At 38.2% G+C, this 18,563-nt stretch overlaps 1 protein-coding gene across 1 annotated transcript; it reads left to right on the top strand.

The window, feature by feature from the left end:
• Positions 1 to 1,507: 1,507 nt before the first annotated feature.
• On the top strand, positions 1,508 to 12,280 carry sh3glb1a (SH3-domain GRB2-like endophilin B1a). Its single transcript, XM_042510442.1, has 9 exons — positions 1,508 to 1,709; positions 2,159 to 2,300; positions 3,113 to 3,241; positions 3,727 to 3,860; positions 5,641 to 5,733; positions 8,863 to 8,952; positions 9,644 to 9,744; positions 10,344 to 10,578; positions 11,723 to 12,280. Exons 1-9 carry the CDS (start codon positions 1,647 to 1,649, stop codon positions 11,828 to 11,830), a joined length of 1,095 nt encoding a protein of 364 aa, XP_042366376.1. The 5' UTR covers positions 1,508 to 1,646; the 3' UTR covers positions 11,831 to 12,280.
• The last annotated feature ends 6,283 nt before the right edge of the window (positions 12,281 to 18,563 follow it).

Raw genomic sequence — 18,563 nt, 5'->3', positions numbered from 1 at the left:
AAGTAATGCATAATGAAATTAAATCCTGTGATGTTCCTGTTTATGGTGGGAGGGAGCAGCATCCAGGCTAGTGTCCCCAATATGATTTTCAGGAAAAAATATTTATTGTTCTCATATATTTGATAGAGTGGTGGTTTTGTGTTTGGATCTCGTATGCTATGAATTGCATGATGAAAGGTTAATTAAAGGTTAATATTCAGACTTGTAGTAAAGGGTCAATGAGCACAGGCAAAGTGTGCGAGCTCCAAGGTTTAAGGCAGATGATAAATATGTATGGTATTTAACTGCTGCTGTAAGGTGCTTTATTTTATGTAGTTTGAATGTTTAATGAAACCGCAGCTGAGAGAACACCAGTTTGTATTTTCCTAAGAGGAATCATCCTACATGTGATTTTGAGTTTGTAGCCTATCAATGCAGGCAAGAAGTCCATCTATTCTCGACAAATAGAAGAAAAAGAAGATAAACCTACAAAGTGACATGCTGCTGCATGTAGGTTACACCAAGGCTGTTAAATCCTTTGAGACCTGAGCAATTTGACTTGTTTTCTTTTAAAAACATGGGAAAAAGACAATGAGTAACAAAAGAAGAAATAGCAATCAAACTACCTAAAAACCAGTTAAATCAGGTAAGTAACCAGTTTGTATTTTCCTAAGAGGAATCATCCTACATGTGATTTTGAGTTTATATATATATATATATATATATATAGATAGAGAGATAGATAGATAGATAGATAGATAGATCGATCATTTTTTTAAATAATCCTCTTGCAACATGTGGAACATTTGTGTTGTTGTTGAAAGTTTAAATACTTGTGAAAGGTGTCTGAAAGCAGCACAAGAAAAGTGATGTTGTTCCAGGTTTCAAAAGGTTAAATGCCAAAAGAAGCAGAAGCAAGCAAAGTCGCCACAAGTACGAGCACCTGCCGTCACTGCGACCTTTTAACTTCCCTTTCAGTTTAACTTGTAAATATTATGTTAGTTGTAAAGATATGCCTACAAGGCACATGTGCATCAAAGTTGAAATTCATGGGTTTATTCACTTTTTACTAGAATTGCCAAATGTTTCTAGAATGTATAGCAAATGAAGTAAAAATAAAAAGGTAAAATAAATAATATTGTTGCCATATGCCTGCTGTATCTCTGTCCAGAAATGTCACATCTCAATTGTGCTGCTATTGTGGAGCATTTCGAACTTCTTGTTTCACTTCGCAATTTGATATTTGTGCAGGACATGAATGCTGCAAAATAGCAACTCCTGAGCAGAGCCTAACTTGTAGACCTAATAACCTCCAACATCCCCTAATAACACCAAATAGGCTTGCTTGTCGACCGACATGAAAAGCAAGACTTGTTATTATAAACTAAAACGTGTGCTGTGTAGTTTCACTTTATTGCTGTTCATTTCTTATTGTCACCTTCCCATGTTGTCGAATGCCAATGTGCGCATGCGCGACATTTTGTCCCAACTGTCAGAATCGGTTGGGGATGTGAACTATCTTGTCCGTATACTATCTTTGTCAGGATCAACAGCTGGGTGGAACTCCGACAAAAAAAGTTGCTTCAATGACATTTTCCATAGGGATGGCAGTTTGACTGTGAAACAAGCTAGCTTTTGTGTTAAGTGTTTATTTCCCCCCCGGTGCCATGGACTTTAACGTTAAGCGGTTAGCTGCAGACGCCGGTACTTTCCTAAGCCGCGCGGTACAAGTAAGTTTGACCGTCTAGTTTGTGGAAGTTGTTGCTAACCAACGTTAGCTCTTAGCAGTCAGTTAGCGTTAGCTCCTATGCTAAAAACCTAACGCTACCGTGGCTAAAGTAGTGTTGCTAAGTAGACCGTTATCAGAAAAATTATATATATCCTGCAAAGTAGGCTGCTGTTAGCCTTAGGATGTGTTAAACAATAATGTTCCCACTCAGTATTATAGCCAACACTTTATAGTTGCTCAACATAACCATGAAAGCAGGCCTCGAAAACCATAAGAGAGCGCTATCAACATTAGCATGGCAGATAACGTATATTTTGTCCAGCTTGCTAATCTTAATTGGCATCGTACTTATCCCTCATGACACTCGAGCCACTTTCTCTTAATATATTGTGTATCACTTTTAAGGCGATAGGTTATGTACACACTGTAATAGGATATTTTCTTTTTCAGTTTACAGAAGAGAAACTTGGCCAGGCTGAAAAGACAGAGTTGGATGCGCATTTGGAGAACCTTTTGGTCAGAGCTGAGAACACCAAGCAATGGACAGAAAGGATTATGAAGCAGACAGAAGTCTTACTACAGCCCAACCCAAGTAAGAGAATCAATGTGATGAACTTTATCAGACTGACAGACAAAATGCGGACATACTGGACCCCTTTTTAGAGCAATGTGGGAGAGGTACCAACTTTATCTTGCTCTCTTGATGTGGAGAAAGTTACCAGATTCCATCCATAATTCTGTCAATTCAGTGTCACTCACTTTTAAGTGCATTTTGTTGATTTCATGACTGATGACATAACAGTCATTGTAAAATTTACCGGTAAATTGGTATTAGAAATCAAATATATTGTCCATAGTATCATATTAGTGGTGAAAGTTGATACCTTGATTAGATGCGTTGAACAATAATAGCAGCTATGATTCAGGTAATGCCGCAATTCGGGATGTGTACCTGTTTGTCATTAAGAAGGCCACGGGTCACTCAAAAAATGCATAGCATCTCTGAGATGTTGTTTGACACACAGCAGTAGGTAGGGTGTCTGTGAAGTCTGTAAGCTCAGCTGTGCATCCTCCTCAGTTCACACTGTCATGTACAACCACAGCAGAGGCACAACAAACATGCACAGACCAGCTGCTGCTTACAGTCTTGTGTATCCATCTTGGATAATGTAAGCTGGATTTGTTCTACTTTTTTTAATGCATCCATAAAATGTACCACACGAGGGCTGACTGTGACTGTCCTTCCATGTGATGTGTTAATAATTTCTTCATGACTGTCAATATGAAAGCTTCTTTTTTAGTTAACAAATGTAATGCAGGCTGTCCGTAAGTTGCTGCCTGCGTTTGGCTCCCTCACTGTAGTCTTATGACTTTGTAATTAAGTTTTCTTGTTGCAATCTGCAGATGTCCGGCTAGAGGAATTTGTGTACGAGAAACTGGAGAAAAAAGCCCCAACGCGAATGAACAACCATGAGCTCCTGGGCCAGTCCATGATTGAGTCAGGGAGTGAATTTGGTCCTGGCACTGCCTACGGTGAGTGATACAGTGAGCTGCCCAACACACTGGGACTTAAATGAACATTTAACCTCCTGCTGTATTCTGCTAAAGAGTGCCTGTGGCTCAGACAAGTGTTGTTTTTGGAGTTTCTTTAGCTGATTCTTGAAGCTGGTTGACAAACACAATCCTCCCCTATGATTGTGCTTAATTCAAAGAATATAAAATGGTTGAAAAGCCTCTTAGTATCTTGCTGCTAAGGTTTAGTGTTTGGGCTTTGAGTAAAGGCTATTTGACATTTTCTGGTGAACATTTGAACATCACTCCTCTGCTATTATGTTAAACACCAGCTTCATCCCTAGCCTTGGCTTCTTGCAGCCTCCTTCAACAACAGCACTTTGTACATATCCACAGGTCTCTGTTTCCTCGCAAGGCGGAAGTCTTTAGTTGACACTGTGGTGCCACATTGTACATTCTCCTGTCCAGTATTAGTGAAGTTGTGTTTGTGCTGCTGACCATTACAGGAAATGCTCTGATAAAATGTGGGGAGACAGAGAAGCAGATCGGCGGGGCAGAGAGGGAGTTAATCCAAAGTGTTGCCATCAACTTCCTGACACCTTTCAGAAACTTTCTAGAGGGCGACTTCAAAACCATCCTGGTGAGTTGGACTTTCTGGGTACAGGTCATCTATCTCTTTCACTCTTCACCGACTCTCAGCGCTGGTGAGTGACTGTAAATCAGCGATTCTCAATTTCATACTGCAGGCCAAATCTTGCCAGTTGATTCACTCTGGCTTTTTTTTGTATATTAAATGTAAATAAGGTGCCAGATTGCATTAAAAAAGTGTTTGGGGAGGACCTCCTGCTTCCCTGAGAGGTCTGGGCTAGTCCCTTGAATGTCCTCCTGGAAAAAGCCTTTGCATACACCTGACCTGTGCTGGCCTGCTTTATCTGGATTTTCCTTGTTTATTCATTTTATTTAATAAATATTATTAATATCTGTATATTAATTGGCCTTCTGTCATTTTGCTAAAGCAGCCTCCAGGTCAAACAAGTTGAGTATCCATGCTTGTCATTACAATCATCACTGTGGAGCGTAGTTGAGTAAAGTCTTTATGACTGTCACTTTCTTTTGCAGCCAAGTTAGTCAAAAATACATTTCATTGTAGAATGTCAAAAGTTTCAAATTGTGTTGTGAAGTAAAACGTTACCAAAAGGCAAAATAGGTACAACTCTGGTATCTATTTGACAAAAATATAGAAACTGGCCCAGACAATACTACTGATAGAATTTCCTTCAAGATGTGAGACATAAAACTTGTACTTGTAAGTAGGGCAATATGATGCCCTCTGTGAGTCTGAGGACATGTTAATCATCATTGTTTGTTTTCTTTGATTTGGCTGTGTAATCAGACCCATTTCAAGCTTAAGTTTCACTTAATGCAAACATAACTATTCCCGTCTCTCAGAATTTTCTCTGGCTGACAGTTGCAATGCTTCCATAGAACAGCTGCTACTGCAAGATGGCCTACTTAAAGATGTGGAGATTTAGACACAAGACATGTTTAAATATTGCAGGGAGGAATGGTTAAAAAGAAGAAATGTAAAAAGTGAAGTGGTGAGATGAGGAAATATATTTCAGATATTCAGGACCCAGTTGTTTAGAAGTAATCTGATTAGATTTTGCTTCTCGGATTGGATCAAATGTTGAAAACAGGTTTTTCAAAAGAAAAAAGGGGATTCAGAAATCAGGTCACGTAATCCAGTTTTGGTTTTGATGTGGATCAGACCTTCAGTATATGTTGTTAAAAATGTTTTAGTAAGAGTGGGATACCACCGATTCATAAAATCAGGATCATCCTGATCCCAGCAGAGGGGTGGATTCAGGTTGGATTTCAGAAACAAAATGTGACAAAAAGTTTATGTTGGATAAATTAGACATTAGGCCATTGATGTCCAACTTTTTTTTTTTTTTTAATTTTAACCTTAATTTATCACTTTATATTAATCAAAATAACCCAGTCAAAAGTAGTTCAATCACCATGCTGTTTTCTCTCTCTTTCAATAAAAACACTTCATGTGACTCCACTGTTCTACTTGTTGTTCTTGACACAGCTATTATGCTACTCTGTGCTATGTAGTTGCATTTAGAGCATGATTATGGTCTTCTTTATTGACAGTGTGCACCTGTTTAAAAAAGAGTATGATACTGATGTAATTTGTTCCAATAGACTTTTAATCAATTGCCTCCAAATAGCCTGCACATTAGACATGCCGTTATACTAAGCAGCATGATTGTTCATTCTCCATCTACCGTAAAGTGAGTGATGACAGCAAATGCACACCACCGATCTCATATGCAAAACAAATAGTGACAGTACGTGATGCACGAACGGGAGAGTTCTATTTTTTTGAGAGTTTGATTGTGTTTTGTGTGCAGAAAGAAAGGAAGCTGCTGCAGGTCAAACGTTTGGATTTGGATGCAGCCAAAACCAGGCTAAAGAAAGCCAGGATGACTGATGCCAGAGCTGCAGTAAGTACACACACACACACACACACACACATCATTGTCAATGAAGGGCTTCATTGTTTTTGCATCAAGATTTCTTTAGGTCATTCTAATGCTGATTAATGAATAGTGAGTGAATTCTTCTTTTCTAAAATCATTAGCCAATTTCCTTTGAGAGGAAGAAAAGCTGTCTGGGCGTATACCACTGTCCTTCTGTCTGAAATCACTAGTCATGACTGCCACACCAAGTTACACAACATGAAGCTGATCATTTTATCTCTTGTGACTTGCATACGGTCACATGAGCAGCTATGGGAAGTTTATGCTTCCCTTTTTCTGGACAGCCTTTTTTCTTGCTGTGGTGTCTCCTTTTTCTTCTAACATCTGGGTTGAATTTCTCTTTTTCTTTGTCGTACCAGGGCTCCACACTACATTTATTGTTAGGGGCATTAGAGCTCTCAAATAAACAAAAGTAGTGGATCAGACAAAACTTAGGCACACAGTTATTTTCTAAAAGAAATAACAATGCATCTCTTGTCTTTGATTGTTAACACTTAACATACAGACACAAGAAAACTTGGAGAGTTAACTTGGAGATTACTAAAGAATTTTAAAACTTAAGATGTACTTGGGACCCATCAAGACAGCTGGTAAAATATGAAGGTGGCTGCTAGTTTTGCTTCACTTACCAGACAAAAAAACAATGGTAATCTATTGATTGGCTGCTGGATTTTGGAAACCACCAGCCACACTTGCAGGTGTACAAAAAAGTTCATTACAACACTGCTGGGTTTTGCAAGCAAGAGCAAATGCTTTTACTATGGAGCCCCACGTACGTGTCTTTATGCACAGTTGTCTTCCTGTGTCTGACGTCAAAGCTGTACATTGTCTTTCATGGCTCTACCAGGCAAGACTGACTTCCAGTTAACAATGTCTGAAGATGATATCTCTAATGGCCTCAATATTTATCAACTGAACCAAGACTTGGCCAAATGTTTTTGGAAAAATGTAACCCCTGTCATGCATCAAGAGTGGAACACAATGGATGTGTCAGCAATAAAAGAGATGAGACAAATGCTCAACTAAGATGCTGATATTTTACAACTACTGGATGCAGTATCTGTAATCAGTGTGATGTCATTTTAGGGGCGTGAATGGACATAAAAAATGCTGGGCAGTATCCCAACAAAGCTATTTGGCTGCAGAGCATCTTGAGTAAATGAGTGGCTTTTGAACACAATTTTCCAAAAATGCATCAAGAAACATGCTGAGACTTGGTGAACTTAATCTCCATCCCTCTTCACAAAACTATTATTTTATTCCCCTCAGCGAATTCCAAGCCAAGTTCTCCCTGCGGCTTGTCAGCATGCTCATTTAATGTAGCTTTTCTGAACAGCAGGTTTGTCTAATGGTCTGTTTAATCCATACAAACAAACTTGTCCTGTCAACAATATCTGCATGAACTTGTTTACTCATGAAGAACATGGTGTCACGTAAAAACAGGAGGTGTAAATAGTAGTTTCAGCTGGTTAACGGCAGCACCAGCTCTTCTTTTAATCTGTGTTGACAAATGCTACTCGGTGTCACACAGATCACACAGGGAGCCTGAGGTGCTTTGGTTGTGTGAAAGCTAAGGGATGAGAAATATCCCAGTGCTGCCGTCTACAGAGTGTGGTTTTGTTAAAGCATGCCCATTTCTCACCCTCACACCCTCTCACACACACACACACACACACACACACACACACACACACACACACACACACACACACACACACACATACACACACACACAGTGTAAGGATGTGTTGGCTGTGGCCGTGCAGCAGCTGTAGCTCTAACTACTGTGTCACTGTTTTCACAAACGCAAAGCAGCAGATGTGAGCAGAGGAAGTGACAGAGGTGAGTGGAATGTTGGAGCCATCTTTGAATTGAACACACACACACACACACACACACACACACACACACACACACACACACACACACACACACACCAAACCCCCTGGTAGCAGTGTCAACAGCTGCCGTCTGTTCCTCTCCCTATCTCCTCCGTGACACATACTGTCGTACCTCATGGAAAACCTTGAATCCTTGTTGTGGACAAGACCCAAACATGTTCTCTCCGTGGCTCTAATGTAAGCTGTGGAGAGGTCAGGACAGTAAGACCATTGTCCCTGTCTGTCTCAGCTCTGGACCATATGTTTGTTGGACTTTTTAGCAAGTCTCAACAAGCCATTGTTTAACAGGTCTCATGTTGAATCTTTTGGCTCAGTATGAGGAAAGGGAAACATTTCCCTCAGGACATTTCCCTCATGGTGTCCTTTTCCTGGTCTTTTCTTGATGTGCCTGTGACTTCCCTCTTCACTCTTAACCAACTGCACATATATGGATTTTGGCATCATCTTTATGTTGGGGTTCATTTTCAATGTTTAATGCCTTTTTGGAGACAAATCAGTATTGACACTGAGTTTAAATAAATTTGATTATTTTGTGCCAGAGAGTTTTAACAACTGTATTTTAATTTGTAATAGTAAGCTTCATACCAGTAGACACAATTATTTTATTCAAACACAGATGCATGTCAGAGGCAGGCCCCCTTTTCAGAAGAGAGGATATCAGCAAACTAATTTGTTAATTCATTCACACGTATGTTTTAAACCAGTGGTTCCCAACTGGTCCAGGCACAGGGTCCATATTTCTCCATCGTCATTAGTTCAAGTACCATACATTCACTGTATTACCACATATATAATTTTATTCAGTGAAATGTAACGTGTAGAACACAAATAAATAAAACATAGTAACTTCAAGAGTAACTTCAAAATGGCACTTTAAAATAAAAGTTTTGTGCTGGAAATTTCCTTTACTTCAAATAAAGTGTGTTTTTTTACAAACTTGACACATTCCTGAGTCACTTTCAGTCCATTCAGAATGGACCTGTGACCCTCTTTTGGACCACGACCCACCAGTCGGAAACCACTGTTTTAAACCAAATGTCCTTTGGTATTTAAAGCACTCTGATTACAGCCATAAATCAGTAAAAACTGGATTTGATTTTTGGTTTCTTGGATCATCATTATTTCTCTAAAGCAGGCACAAGTGTATGGTAGTGTTGCTCTATAAAAATCTGTTTTTGGTCTTCATGTATAGGCAGAGCAGGAGCTGAGGATGACCCAGAGTGAGTTTGACCGGCAGGCAGAGATCACCCGACTGCTGCTGGAAGGAGTCAGCAGCACTCATGTATGTAGCCCAGCGCCGCCCGGCACACCCTGCATGCTCACACACAGCTGTTAAAGGCTTTTCCTCTCTCAGGCTTCCACTTTAATTATCATTCAACCATTAAACAAGTAACATTAAGGGGTGGTACTGTAGTGCTGCCGGTCTTCGCTAGCAAAGACTTCTGGTGTTTGAAGTGGGAAGAGCTACTATTTAGGATAACAAGAGGTTTGTTACAGAAAGATGTGTATGTCTAAAGGGACAGTTCACTCCCCAAATCAAAAATCCTCTTACCTGTAGTATTATTTATCAATCTGTATTGCTTTGTGTGCATCGACTGCTAGCTCACTTAGCACTAAGCTAGATAACATTACAGCTCAGCCAAGGAGGACAGCATTAATGTTTACATCTCGCACTGTCATAAGCACGAGCCTCTCGTTCATGAGAAGATGCACGCTTCTTTCTGCACCGTGTTACGATTAGTGGGGGCAATTCAGTAGAAAGAAAATAGTTCCTACATCAAACTGCCTACAACAAGGTCTGGGGATTACCTTGAATAAGCAGGCCATGATTTCTGGAAAGAGACTTTGCTGTCAAGTTTTTCAGATGTTTTTTTTTTTTTTACTAGAAACTTTACAATAACACATGGAAAGTTTGATTAAAAAAACAATGGCGCTTGTAGTATTATTCACTTACATCTCTTGTGCATCACTAGGCACACCACCTACGCTGTTTGAATGACTTCGTGGAGGCTCAGACTACTTACTACGCACAGTGTTACCAGTACATGGTGGACCTCCAAAAGCAGTTGGGCAGGTGAAATACCACAGTCGCCTTTCATTCCTTTTGTCCTGAATAGCTCCATTCATCTAGCTCAGTTTTGTCTCTGGTGTCATTCTGCATTATGTGGCTTTTCATTTTCCAGGCAGTTCACAAAACAGGTAAGGTCACATGTCAGCTCCACTGGAGCAGCAAGGGAGATAATAGATAAGTGCAGCACTTATCTCAATATTTTCACAATCTGTGTTACTCATACAGAAGTACCGGTATTTTTATGCTCTTACTGCGCAGAGCCGACCGTCCGTGCTCTGCTAATTTTCTCTCTGAATGGGTCAAACTGTACTTTCAGAGCACTGATGAAGAGTGTTCTTCTCATGCTTTGTGTGATAAAATCAAACCGGTGCAAGTTCATGCAGGGCGGCGAGAACTTTTCACTTTTTAGCAGAAAGATGAAAAATACTTCATCAGGGACGAGGTCACACAAGTTATCTCTGTCTAATTCATACGTGGAGAGAGAGCAAAAAGAGTTGCACTGTTTCCGTGAGGAACATGTTAAACACCCAGCTGTGCTTCAGGGTAGCACTGCAGTCTGCAGTTACCAGTGTTTATTCCCTCCACCCCCTTCCTCCCGCCAGTTTCCCCTCGTCATTCTCCAACAACAACCAATCGTCAGTGTCGGGCGGGGCCAGCATCTCGGTGCCCACCATCCCGGTGTCTGCCTCCCTGCCTAGTGTGTCTGCAGGCCGCGACAGCTCAACAGCATCGGGCGGATTCAATGAATTGCGAAGCTCCAACGGCAGCCGCAAAGCCCGAGTGCTTTACGACTACGACGCTGCCAGCAGCAGCGAGCTTTCCCTGCTGGCTGATGAGGTGAGCATGAAATAATCATTAGCAGAGGGGGCAACCATACCAAATTTATGGGTGACTTCAGTATTGCTTTATGTTTTTACTTCAGTTTTTCAACATATTTATCCATATTGATCAAGCTAATTTGTTATTTCCATTTTTTATGTCTAATTGTAGTTTGTTTTTAATCTTTTTTTAAGATACAGAATTGACATTTTAACTTAACCCTGAAACATCTTACCCAGCTGCTTGGTTGAGCACATTTTAGGTCACTGTATTTTAATTAAAAATGTGTTTAGTTTAACTCAACCTGATTAAGAAATTGCTACCATTCAGTTTAGCTTTGTATGCTAAAAATCCATTTACATAGGTAGGAAGATGTTTTTGACATGCTGTTGTTTCAGAGGTCTTAATAAACTGATTTGTGTGGCTTTATAAAAAAATAAAATAAAAGTATACTTTTTTTAAAAAAACACACTAACAAATGGTTGATTTAGCTCTCCATGGTAACGGTAGCGAAGCTAAGCTAATGAAATGAAAATTGGCCATTTGCTAAGAAAAAAAACTCATTCATTGTTATTAAATGATTAATTTAGTGTTATCCATTTTGTATATGATGAAAACATTTTCATAATTTTTTTAAGGAAAAATTTAAGTGTTTGATGGAGGCCTTTATTAAAAAAAAATGGGTATGTTAAAAAAAATAAACATTGATTTCTGTTATTATAGCCCCAAGTACATAAATTATGCAAAGATTTTTTTTTTCTATTAACTTTTTTCTTGATGAGCACTTAAAAGGGTTAAAAAGGAAGCCTAGTTTAAAGTCAAAGTGTGGTAGAGCAGTTCATGTACAGTAGTGGAACATGAGCCACTCCCTTTCCTGGAAAAGCACTAAACTGTCCATTACAAGCCTGTGGCTGACTAACAATGAACCAGCATTACCTCATTCATTCTAATACTCACTTTCAACAACATTTTCCAGTCTGCCACTGGGTTATGTGAGCCAGCTGTGTGGCCTGGATAGACTTTCTAACCAAGCATTACTTAATTTTGGTGTCTTTGACGAGTGGAAAAACACTGTAAAATTGTAAAGTTCTGCTATGCAAGTGATTTTAAATAGAAACTGAGATTTGATGAGGTAATACAATATGTGTCCCTGTCTTTGCAGGTGATCACAGTCAGCAGCGTCCCAGGCATGGATTCAGACTGGCTGATGGGCGAGCGTGGCAGCCAGAAAGGCAAAGTGCCAATCACTTACCTGGAGCTACTTAACTGAGACCCACAAACTACCCCCTCCTCTCTTCCAGCCCTCTGTAACCAGCTGTGATCTCATATTTATATTGTGTTGCAGGGACAGGCCTCACTTTCTCTTCCATTCAGTCCTTTTAGTATGAGTTTTCTATGAAAAGGAGTCTCAGTTTTCGCAGACTCGAGCTGGAATTAATACGTTTTGAGTGGAAGGAAATGGACCCCAATCCCTGATGTGTATGCAACCGCAGTACATTTCTAAAAAAAAAAAAAAAAAAAATCTGCTTCCATGCCTTTGTGTTTGATGCCATGCAATCTGCAATTTGTGCCAGAACATCTCCCAAACTTTTTTTTTTTAAATTGTTTTTGTTTACAATATATATCTCAGATGGTGAACTAAATGCTTTTAATGTGAGGGTTTTATTTCTCTTCCCTCCCTGTTTTCTCAAGTAGTGATACAGTAGACATGTTTTTTTTTTTTTTTTTTTTAAAAATGCACTTGTTTGAAGTGCAGAGTGATGCTGATTATTATTAAGTCTTATTTTATAATTCCTAATTTTATGGAGCTGTTATGGTTACCCAAAATATAAAGGTTTTTTTAACAGTATCATAAGTATTGCACATCAGTTTTTTTCACCTGCGCGACGAATTAAACACATTGCTCCAGTGCGTTGGATTGATGAGCGACGCAGAATAAGTGAAGTTGTAACCTTCAGATAACAGAGCAGTTAAAAGTCATTAAGTGCCTATCAAAGTGAATCTGCCTTTCTAAAACCGTTTGCCTTTCTTGCAGCTACACCAGCAGTATTGAGACAATTCAGTCTCTTCTCTAAGTATTGAACCCGAATACTTCTATTGAAGTTATTGAAAATTGGAAACCAGCATTTCCACATTTCTCTTGGAATTTCATTAGCCAGAAGACAGCTGTCATCTCTGATTAAATTATTAATTTGTATATTGTTCATGAATACAAAATTTATGATATTTCTATCCTCTCAAGTCTTGGTTGACTTGGTGTTTACTTTGAAGAAAATGCCTTAAAGTAAAAACATATACTTTTTTTTTTTTATTTTACATTACTAACATAATTTTCCCCTAATCCTGCATTTCAACTCCACATTGAAAAAAAAATGTTACATCCTGGGAGATTAAAGTATATCACATGACTGCTTTTTGTTTTGTGTGTAACGGACGAGATAGCATAAAACTGTAAAATGAATATACAATATGATACATTAAAATAAGGAAAATATCACTTGTGTGTTTTGAGATTTAATTTTATTATGTGACTGCAAACTGTCAGTAGTTACGATTGAACATCCCGCTCAACCTTTGAGCACATTTTGAGTCTAATTGAAAATGTGTTGAATTTAACCTGATTGAGCTGTCCCTACTATTCGATTTAGGTATGTCGTGCGAAAAATAATCCACCAGATGTCGCTGTGTCTAAATAGTAAGGCTCTTCATTTCTCCTCCTAAACGAAGTTGTCCTCTAGACAAGAGTGCTCTGTGGTGAGATTTTCTTCAACATGCAATACTTTCAGAGGTCTTACAGAACACATTTATTTAACATTATACAAAAATAAAAATCTAATAAGGTTCAATTAATTTTTCAACACATGCGCTACCAAACAACTGAATTGGCCTTTTGTTGTAAATGCAGTGATGCTAAGCTAATACATTTATAATTTTTATGAAATAAAAAAGAATGAATATTCACTGTTTTTAATGCCACAATGGTATTTCATTCATATTTTTTATGAAAAATATATTGGTAATTCTTTTTACCATTTCTAACATGTTTCCAAAGCACTGTAATGGTAAAGTCTAGAATACATTAGTGGAAATAATATTATTACTAGTAACATTCCTATTTCCGTGGTCAAAAATTGATATGAATGTTGGTATACCAACACATTACTATCATTTGTACTAGTACATGATTTGTCATTTTAAATTTTGTCTGTTGTAGTACTATTATGATGAGACATCTCAATTATTTGGTAGAGGCCTCTATTTAAAAAAAGCAAACATGTTTGTTATTATTGCCCCAAAGAAATAAAGAATGCAAAAACAAAAACAAAAAAGCCCTTTACAATGTTTTTTTTTTTTTGTTTGTTTGTTTTGTTTTGTTTTGTTTTTAGTGAGGATACGTTAAGGGGCCAAAAGAGGAATTCACAGCTGGCTTCAATGTTGACTTGCTGTGATTCTTTGTGGCACCACTGGAGGGCAGTACAGTCGTCATTATCATTTTGTGTGCTGTGAAATGAAACTGGCTGCACTGTTGGCACATACAATCGAAGTCATGTTTTGACCATGTCTTTAGGCAGAATCATATGTGACTGAGACACACTACTGAGCGGGAGAAATTTCTCATAAAAGTTAATGTCCATTGGCTGTGGAAGAAGTACTAAGATTTTGTACTTCAGTAAAAGGAGAATTACATCTGTATAAATGTACTCCGTTTCAAGTAAAAGTCCTGCATTCAAAAGCTGACTTGAGTGGAAATACAAAAGCATTCACATCACAGTGTATTTAAAGTAGACGTTAAAGACAGTGGCACATGTCAAAATAATACAAATATTATTATTATTATTATCATGAGAAGTAGTAGTAGTAGTTGTAGTAGTAGTAGTAGTAGTGATGCATTCATGTGTAAGGATCACTAATGTGAAGCTGGTAGAGTTGGAGCTAATTTAACTACTTGATATACTGCTGGAGAGATTCATCTTTAATAACAATAATAATAATAATACATCACAATTTATAAGTTGCCCTATATTTTGTATAAATACTCTGAATCTGCAAACTAACTAGTATCTAGTAATAATAATAACTTTATTTATATGTATATACCTATTTTTATAGAATATTTTCCTCTAAATTATAGTAGAGAAGACATATTAAGGAGCATACATTGGAAATGACATACATAGTGTACATTTTAAAAAAGAAGTCAAACTATTTTTAGTAGTTCACTTGCTGTGCAAAACCTTCACAAATGTACTGTAGCTCTGCTAAAAAGTTCAAAAAGACCACGTTTTGTTTTCAACACTGATAGTGTTGCCACATACTGGTGTGACCATAGACTGTGTAAAAGGGTGTGACACAATTCCTGTGAAAGAGGTCAAGTAAGTTTAAAAACAGAAAGACTTTAACTGAAGTATTTTTTTTTTAAATACGGATTTATTTATGAATTAAAGCTTATTCTTCTAAGGATTTGTTTTATGTTTGTGGACAAATCCTTTTTCTTTTTTCACCTATGAACAACTTTATTTTAATGCAAATACTGAAACATGTTTTTGTCAGAGGATATGGTGATCTCGGGCAAAGAGTATATTCTCTCTACCCTGGTGTTATTTTGGGCTCTCTCCTGACCCTTTCCCCAGTGGCTTCCACAACTCCCAGTTGAGCTTCATCCTGTTCTGCAAGCAGCTGTTAACCAAAATATAAAAAAATACAAATTCCCTGAAGATGACACGAAACGCTGACCCAGTTTAATAGAATATCTTCATTTGAAAAAGATTCAAAGGGCACCACTATACTAGCCTTACTCAACCTCACTAATGATAGCTCCTCTCTAACCATTGCTTCATGAAATTAACTTGTAAAACCTCTTGTGTCACTCTTATCATTAGTTTTGCAATTTTGCGGCAGCTGCACAATTAAATGTTATTGAACGCTTCCTGAATAATAAGTCCAGTGCAAAGAGCCTCATCCTTCCTTGTTTTAAGAGCAGGAAGGGTTAAGAGGAAGTGGAGTTTTGCAAACTGCCTGTTGACTTCCTGTACATCAGCTTGCATGGGACAATATTTTCTTTTTCCAGCACGCGCCCACCAACGTCAGACACCACCAACCTTTAATTTTAGAAGTCTGTTACCTTTTACCAAAAGAGCTGTTTAATGTGTGTAATAGTCACCTAAAGGCCCAACAGAATGAATCCTAAAGTGTTAGAATAAACATTTTTTATACAAATGGACACTAAGCTAATATATAAAGTAAAAGCTGATAAATCATATATTTGAGGCTTTGAGGCTAGATTGGTCGACCTAAAACCTCAGCTGTGTGCAAACTTTTCAGTTATACAGTTTCAATACCCGACTTTTTTTTAATCTTTCACATCTTTATCTCTAAAAATAACCCTACCCCGTTAGATAAAGTAACCGTTCACAGATCAGATGAGTGATCCTGAAAAAAATACTTCCTCTCTCATCAGTCCTTATTTTCTTTCATGTGTGGCACAGAAAATACTAGTTGACATCTGCCACTTTAGGCTTCCTTAAAATTCACTTGGTGTGCAGAGGAAAAAAAGCTAAATATCAGTGTTTGCAATGTATCTTCAGCTCTCTTTATTCCTTGAAAAAGGTTTTTATGTCGCAACTACAGAGGATGCTGATACAAAATGCTTATCTGTAAACAACTTCACATCAGGCAGTTCCTCGTTCCTTTTGACAGCTTCAGAGAAATTGTGGAGTCTGTTGAAATGAGTTTGCTCGGGTGCAAAATCAAGTTGACATCAGGACAGTCAGAGCAGGGTGACGAAGCGATGTGAGGAGATAAACTGCTACTTATCTCATGTGCGTGCTGAAGAGACTGCTTCACACTGTAAATGGGTAACTGGTAGCCACCAGATTCACTGTCAAACATTTTGTCAAGAGGGCTGTGTAGATTTGTTAGCCATGCTAGCAGCTAAGCTCTATGGATGGCAGTGTTGGTTGGTTGATTTTTACTCAAGTACCTGATATTCCCATCAGCCTCAGCTGCAATTTGTGTGCAGTATTTTAGCAAATGTTAGCATGCTGACATGCTACACTAAGGTGGTTAAAAAACATATGAGCTGCTCAGCATCAACATAAGCATGTTAGCATTTAGCAGTGGTGGACTCAAGCTGTCTCGGGGGCAGGGGTGAAAAAGTATAATGGGCATCCGCTACATGTTGTGGGACACCAGTGCCCAGAAAGTTTTCTGACATAGGGCAGCCTATGCAGTGATTAGCACTGCATTGCATTTTTTTTAATTTTAAGGCCACATGAAAACAATGATTCCCAGCAAGTCGGTCGCGGTCCAAATGTAGGTCACGGGTCCACTCTGAATGGTCTGCAACTGACTTATGACACTGTCAAGTTTGTAGAAAACACAATTTATTTTGGGATTTGAGATTTTATTTTGAAGTGACGTTCCTGTATTTTTTGTATTTTTATATATTTTTGTGTTCTAAGTGAACATGTTGTTCGTTAAAATTGAATATGTGGTCATTTATCTCATTTGTGGACCTTGAACTAATGACTAAGGAGAGATCTGAACCCCTTTGCTGGACCAGTTGGGAACATCGGTGCTACAGGGCACTTAATGATGTCAGAACTACCAGAAGAGCATCTAAGAGGGCTTTTTCACTGCTTTTATTATTTTTTAATTTTTTTTTGCCAAACATAGGGGCACCTAGCGGGGCAGGCCCCTTCAGTAAAGAACTTCAAGCTTAAGTTTAAGCTTAAGTAATAATATTGTATGATAAAGTGGGTAAGATTAGATAACTTCTTCGTGCTTCTTTTTAAACTTTTGTTGATTCTTTATCAGTGTTAATTTTGTCAAAATCTCTTATTTCGTGACTGAACTGTAATCAATGGGTGTGAAAAAAAAAATGTGACACAGCCTCTGTTTATTATGCCCTGCCGAGTAAAGACGGGATAAAATAGTTGGCGTTGTTTGACCAGACAACCTGACTTAGATCACAGTCATCAGCCGATCACTTACAGTAAATATCTGTTCCTTGTAGAAGATAATTTATGATTTCTTACGAGTCAAAAACAGTCATTTGGTGAACATTTCACATAATTCAGTAATGACTTCAGGTCCAGGTAAAAGACATAATGTTTAAATGGGAGTTTGACTGAGAAATATGCCATAAGATATCGTAGCAAACCCTAATATCAGTAATGTAAACTAGTAGTAATATTTTAAAAACAAAAACTTAAGGCATCCATTAGTAAGTGTGAAAGAAATATAGTAAATGTCAGTGGGCTTCAAGAGAGTTATAGTGTCTGAACTTATCACAGGTATATGTACTTATACCATAAACAAAATAGTCCCATACACTGTATGGTAATTTCCAAGTACAAGGTTGGAGGCATAATCAACACTAGAATTAGTTGTCTTGGCACCTGTTCAGTGCAATCAGGAACATGTTTACAGTCACCATGACCACTTCTACTAAAATGTATGCGGATATGCCATATCTAGATTGTACAGAGATCTAGCTCAGAATTACCACAGTGCACACCCGCTGACAGAGTGCAAACTCAAAAGAATCTTATTTGACCACTTTTAACATCAAATTTCACTTCTCTGTTCATGTTTAGATTTATCTGTGAGAAACTGTGACCACTATTTGAAAGAAGAAAAAAAAGGTTGACGTAGCCGCAACGCTTGTGGTGTATATTTGGAAACTCACTTCAAGAACGGACCCCATAACCACAGCTGGGCTGTTTTGCAAAGACAAATGCACTGTATCAATGAGTTTGGCCGCCATGTTGTGTGAATGCCCTATAGTTGTCTTCTAACTTTTGACCTAATATAGCTGAGTAATCAAATAAAATTCCTCTTGGTCAACAATCTGTGACCAGTTGCAAAGTGCCTTCCGCAAATGATGATTTCTCAATTCCTTCCCCATGTCATCAGACTCTAAGGCCATTTTGTCAGAACAGTAGCAGCATTTTATTACCATAGGTCAACTTTTTGCCTCCAGTAAGTTACTCAGATGTCTT

The sequence above is a fragment of the Plectropomus leopardus genome, chromosome 21 (assembly GCF_008729295.1).
Source record: "Plectropomus leopardus isolate mb chromosome 21, YSFRI_Pleo_2.0, whole genome shotgun sequence".
NCBI classification, from domain to species: Eukaryota; Metazoa; Chordata; class Actinopteri; order Perciformes; family Serranidae; genus Plectropomus; species Plectropomus leopardus.
This window is presented reverse-complemented; position numbering and strand designations above follow the sequence as displayed.

What these genes read in the sequence shown, in the direction of transcription:
- sh3glb1a (XM_042510442.1), top strand. Translation starts at nt 1,647, where the DNA reads ATGGACTTTAACGTTAAGCGGTTAGCTGCAGACGCCGGTACTTTCCTA. An exon ending in CTTACTACAGCCCAACCCAA is followed by an intron (nt 2,301 to 3,112) that starts GTAAGAGAATCA and finishes TGCAATCTGCAG; the next exon opens with ATGTCCGGCTAGAGGAATTT. An exon ending in TTTCCCTGCTGGCTGATGAG is followed by an intron (nt 10,579 to 11,722) that starts GTGAGCATGAAA and finishes CTGTCTTTGCAG; the next exon opens with GTGATCACAGTCAGCAGCGT.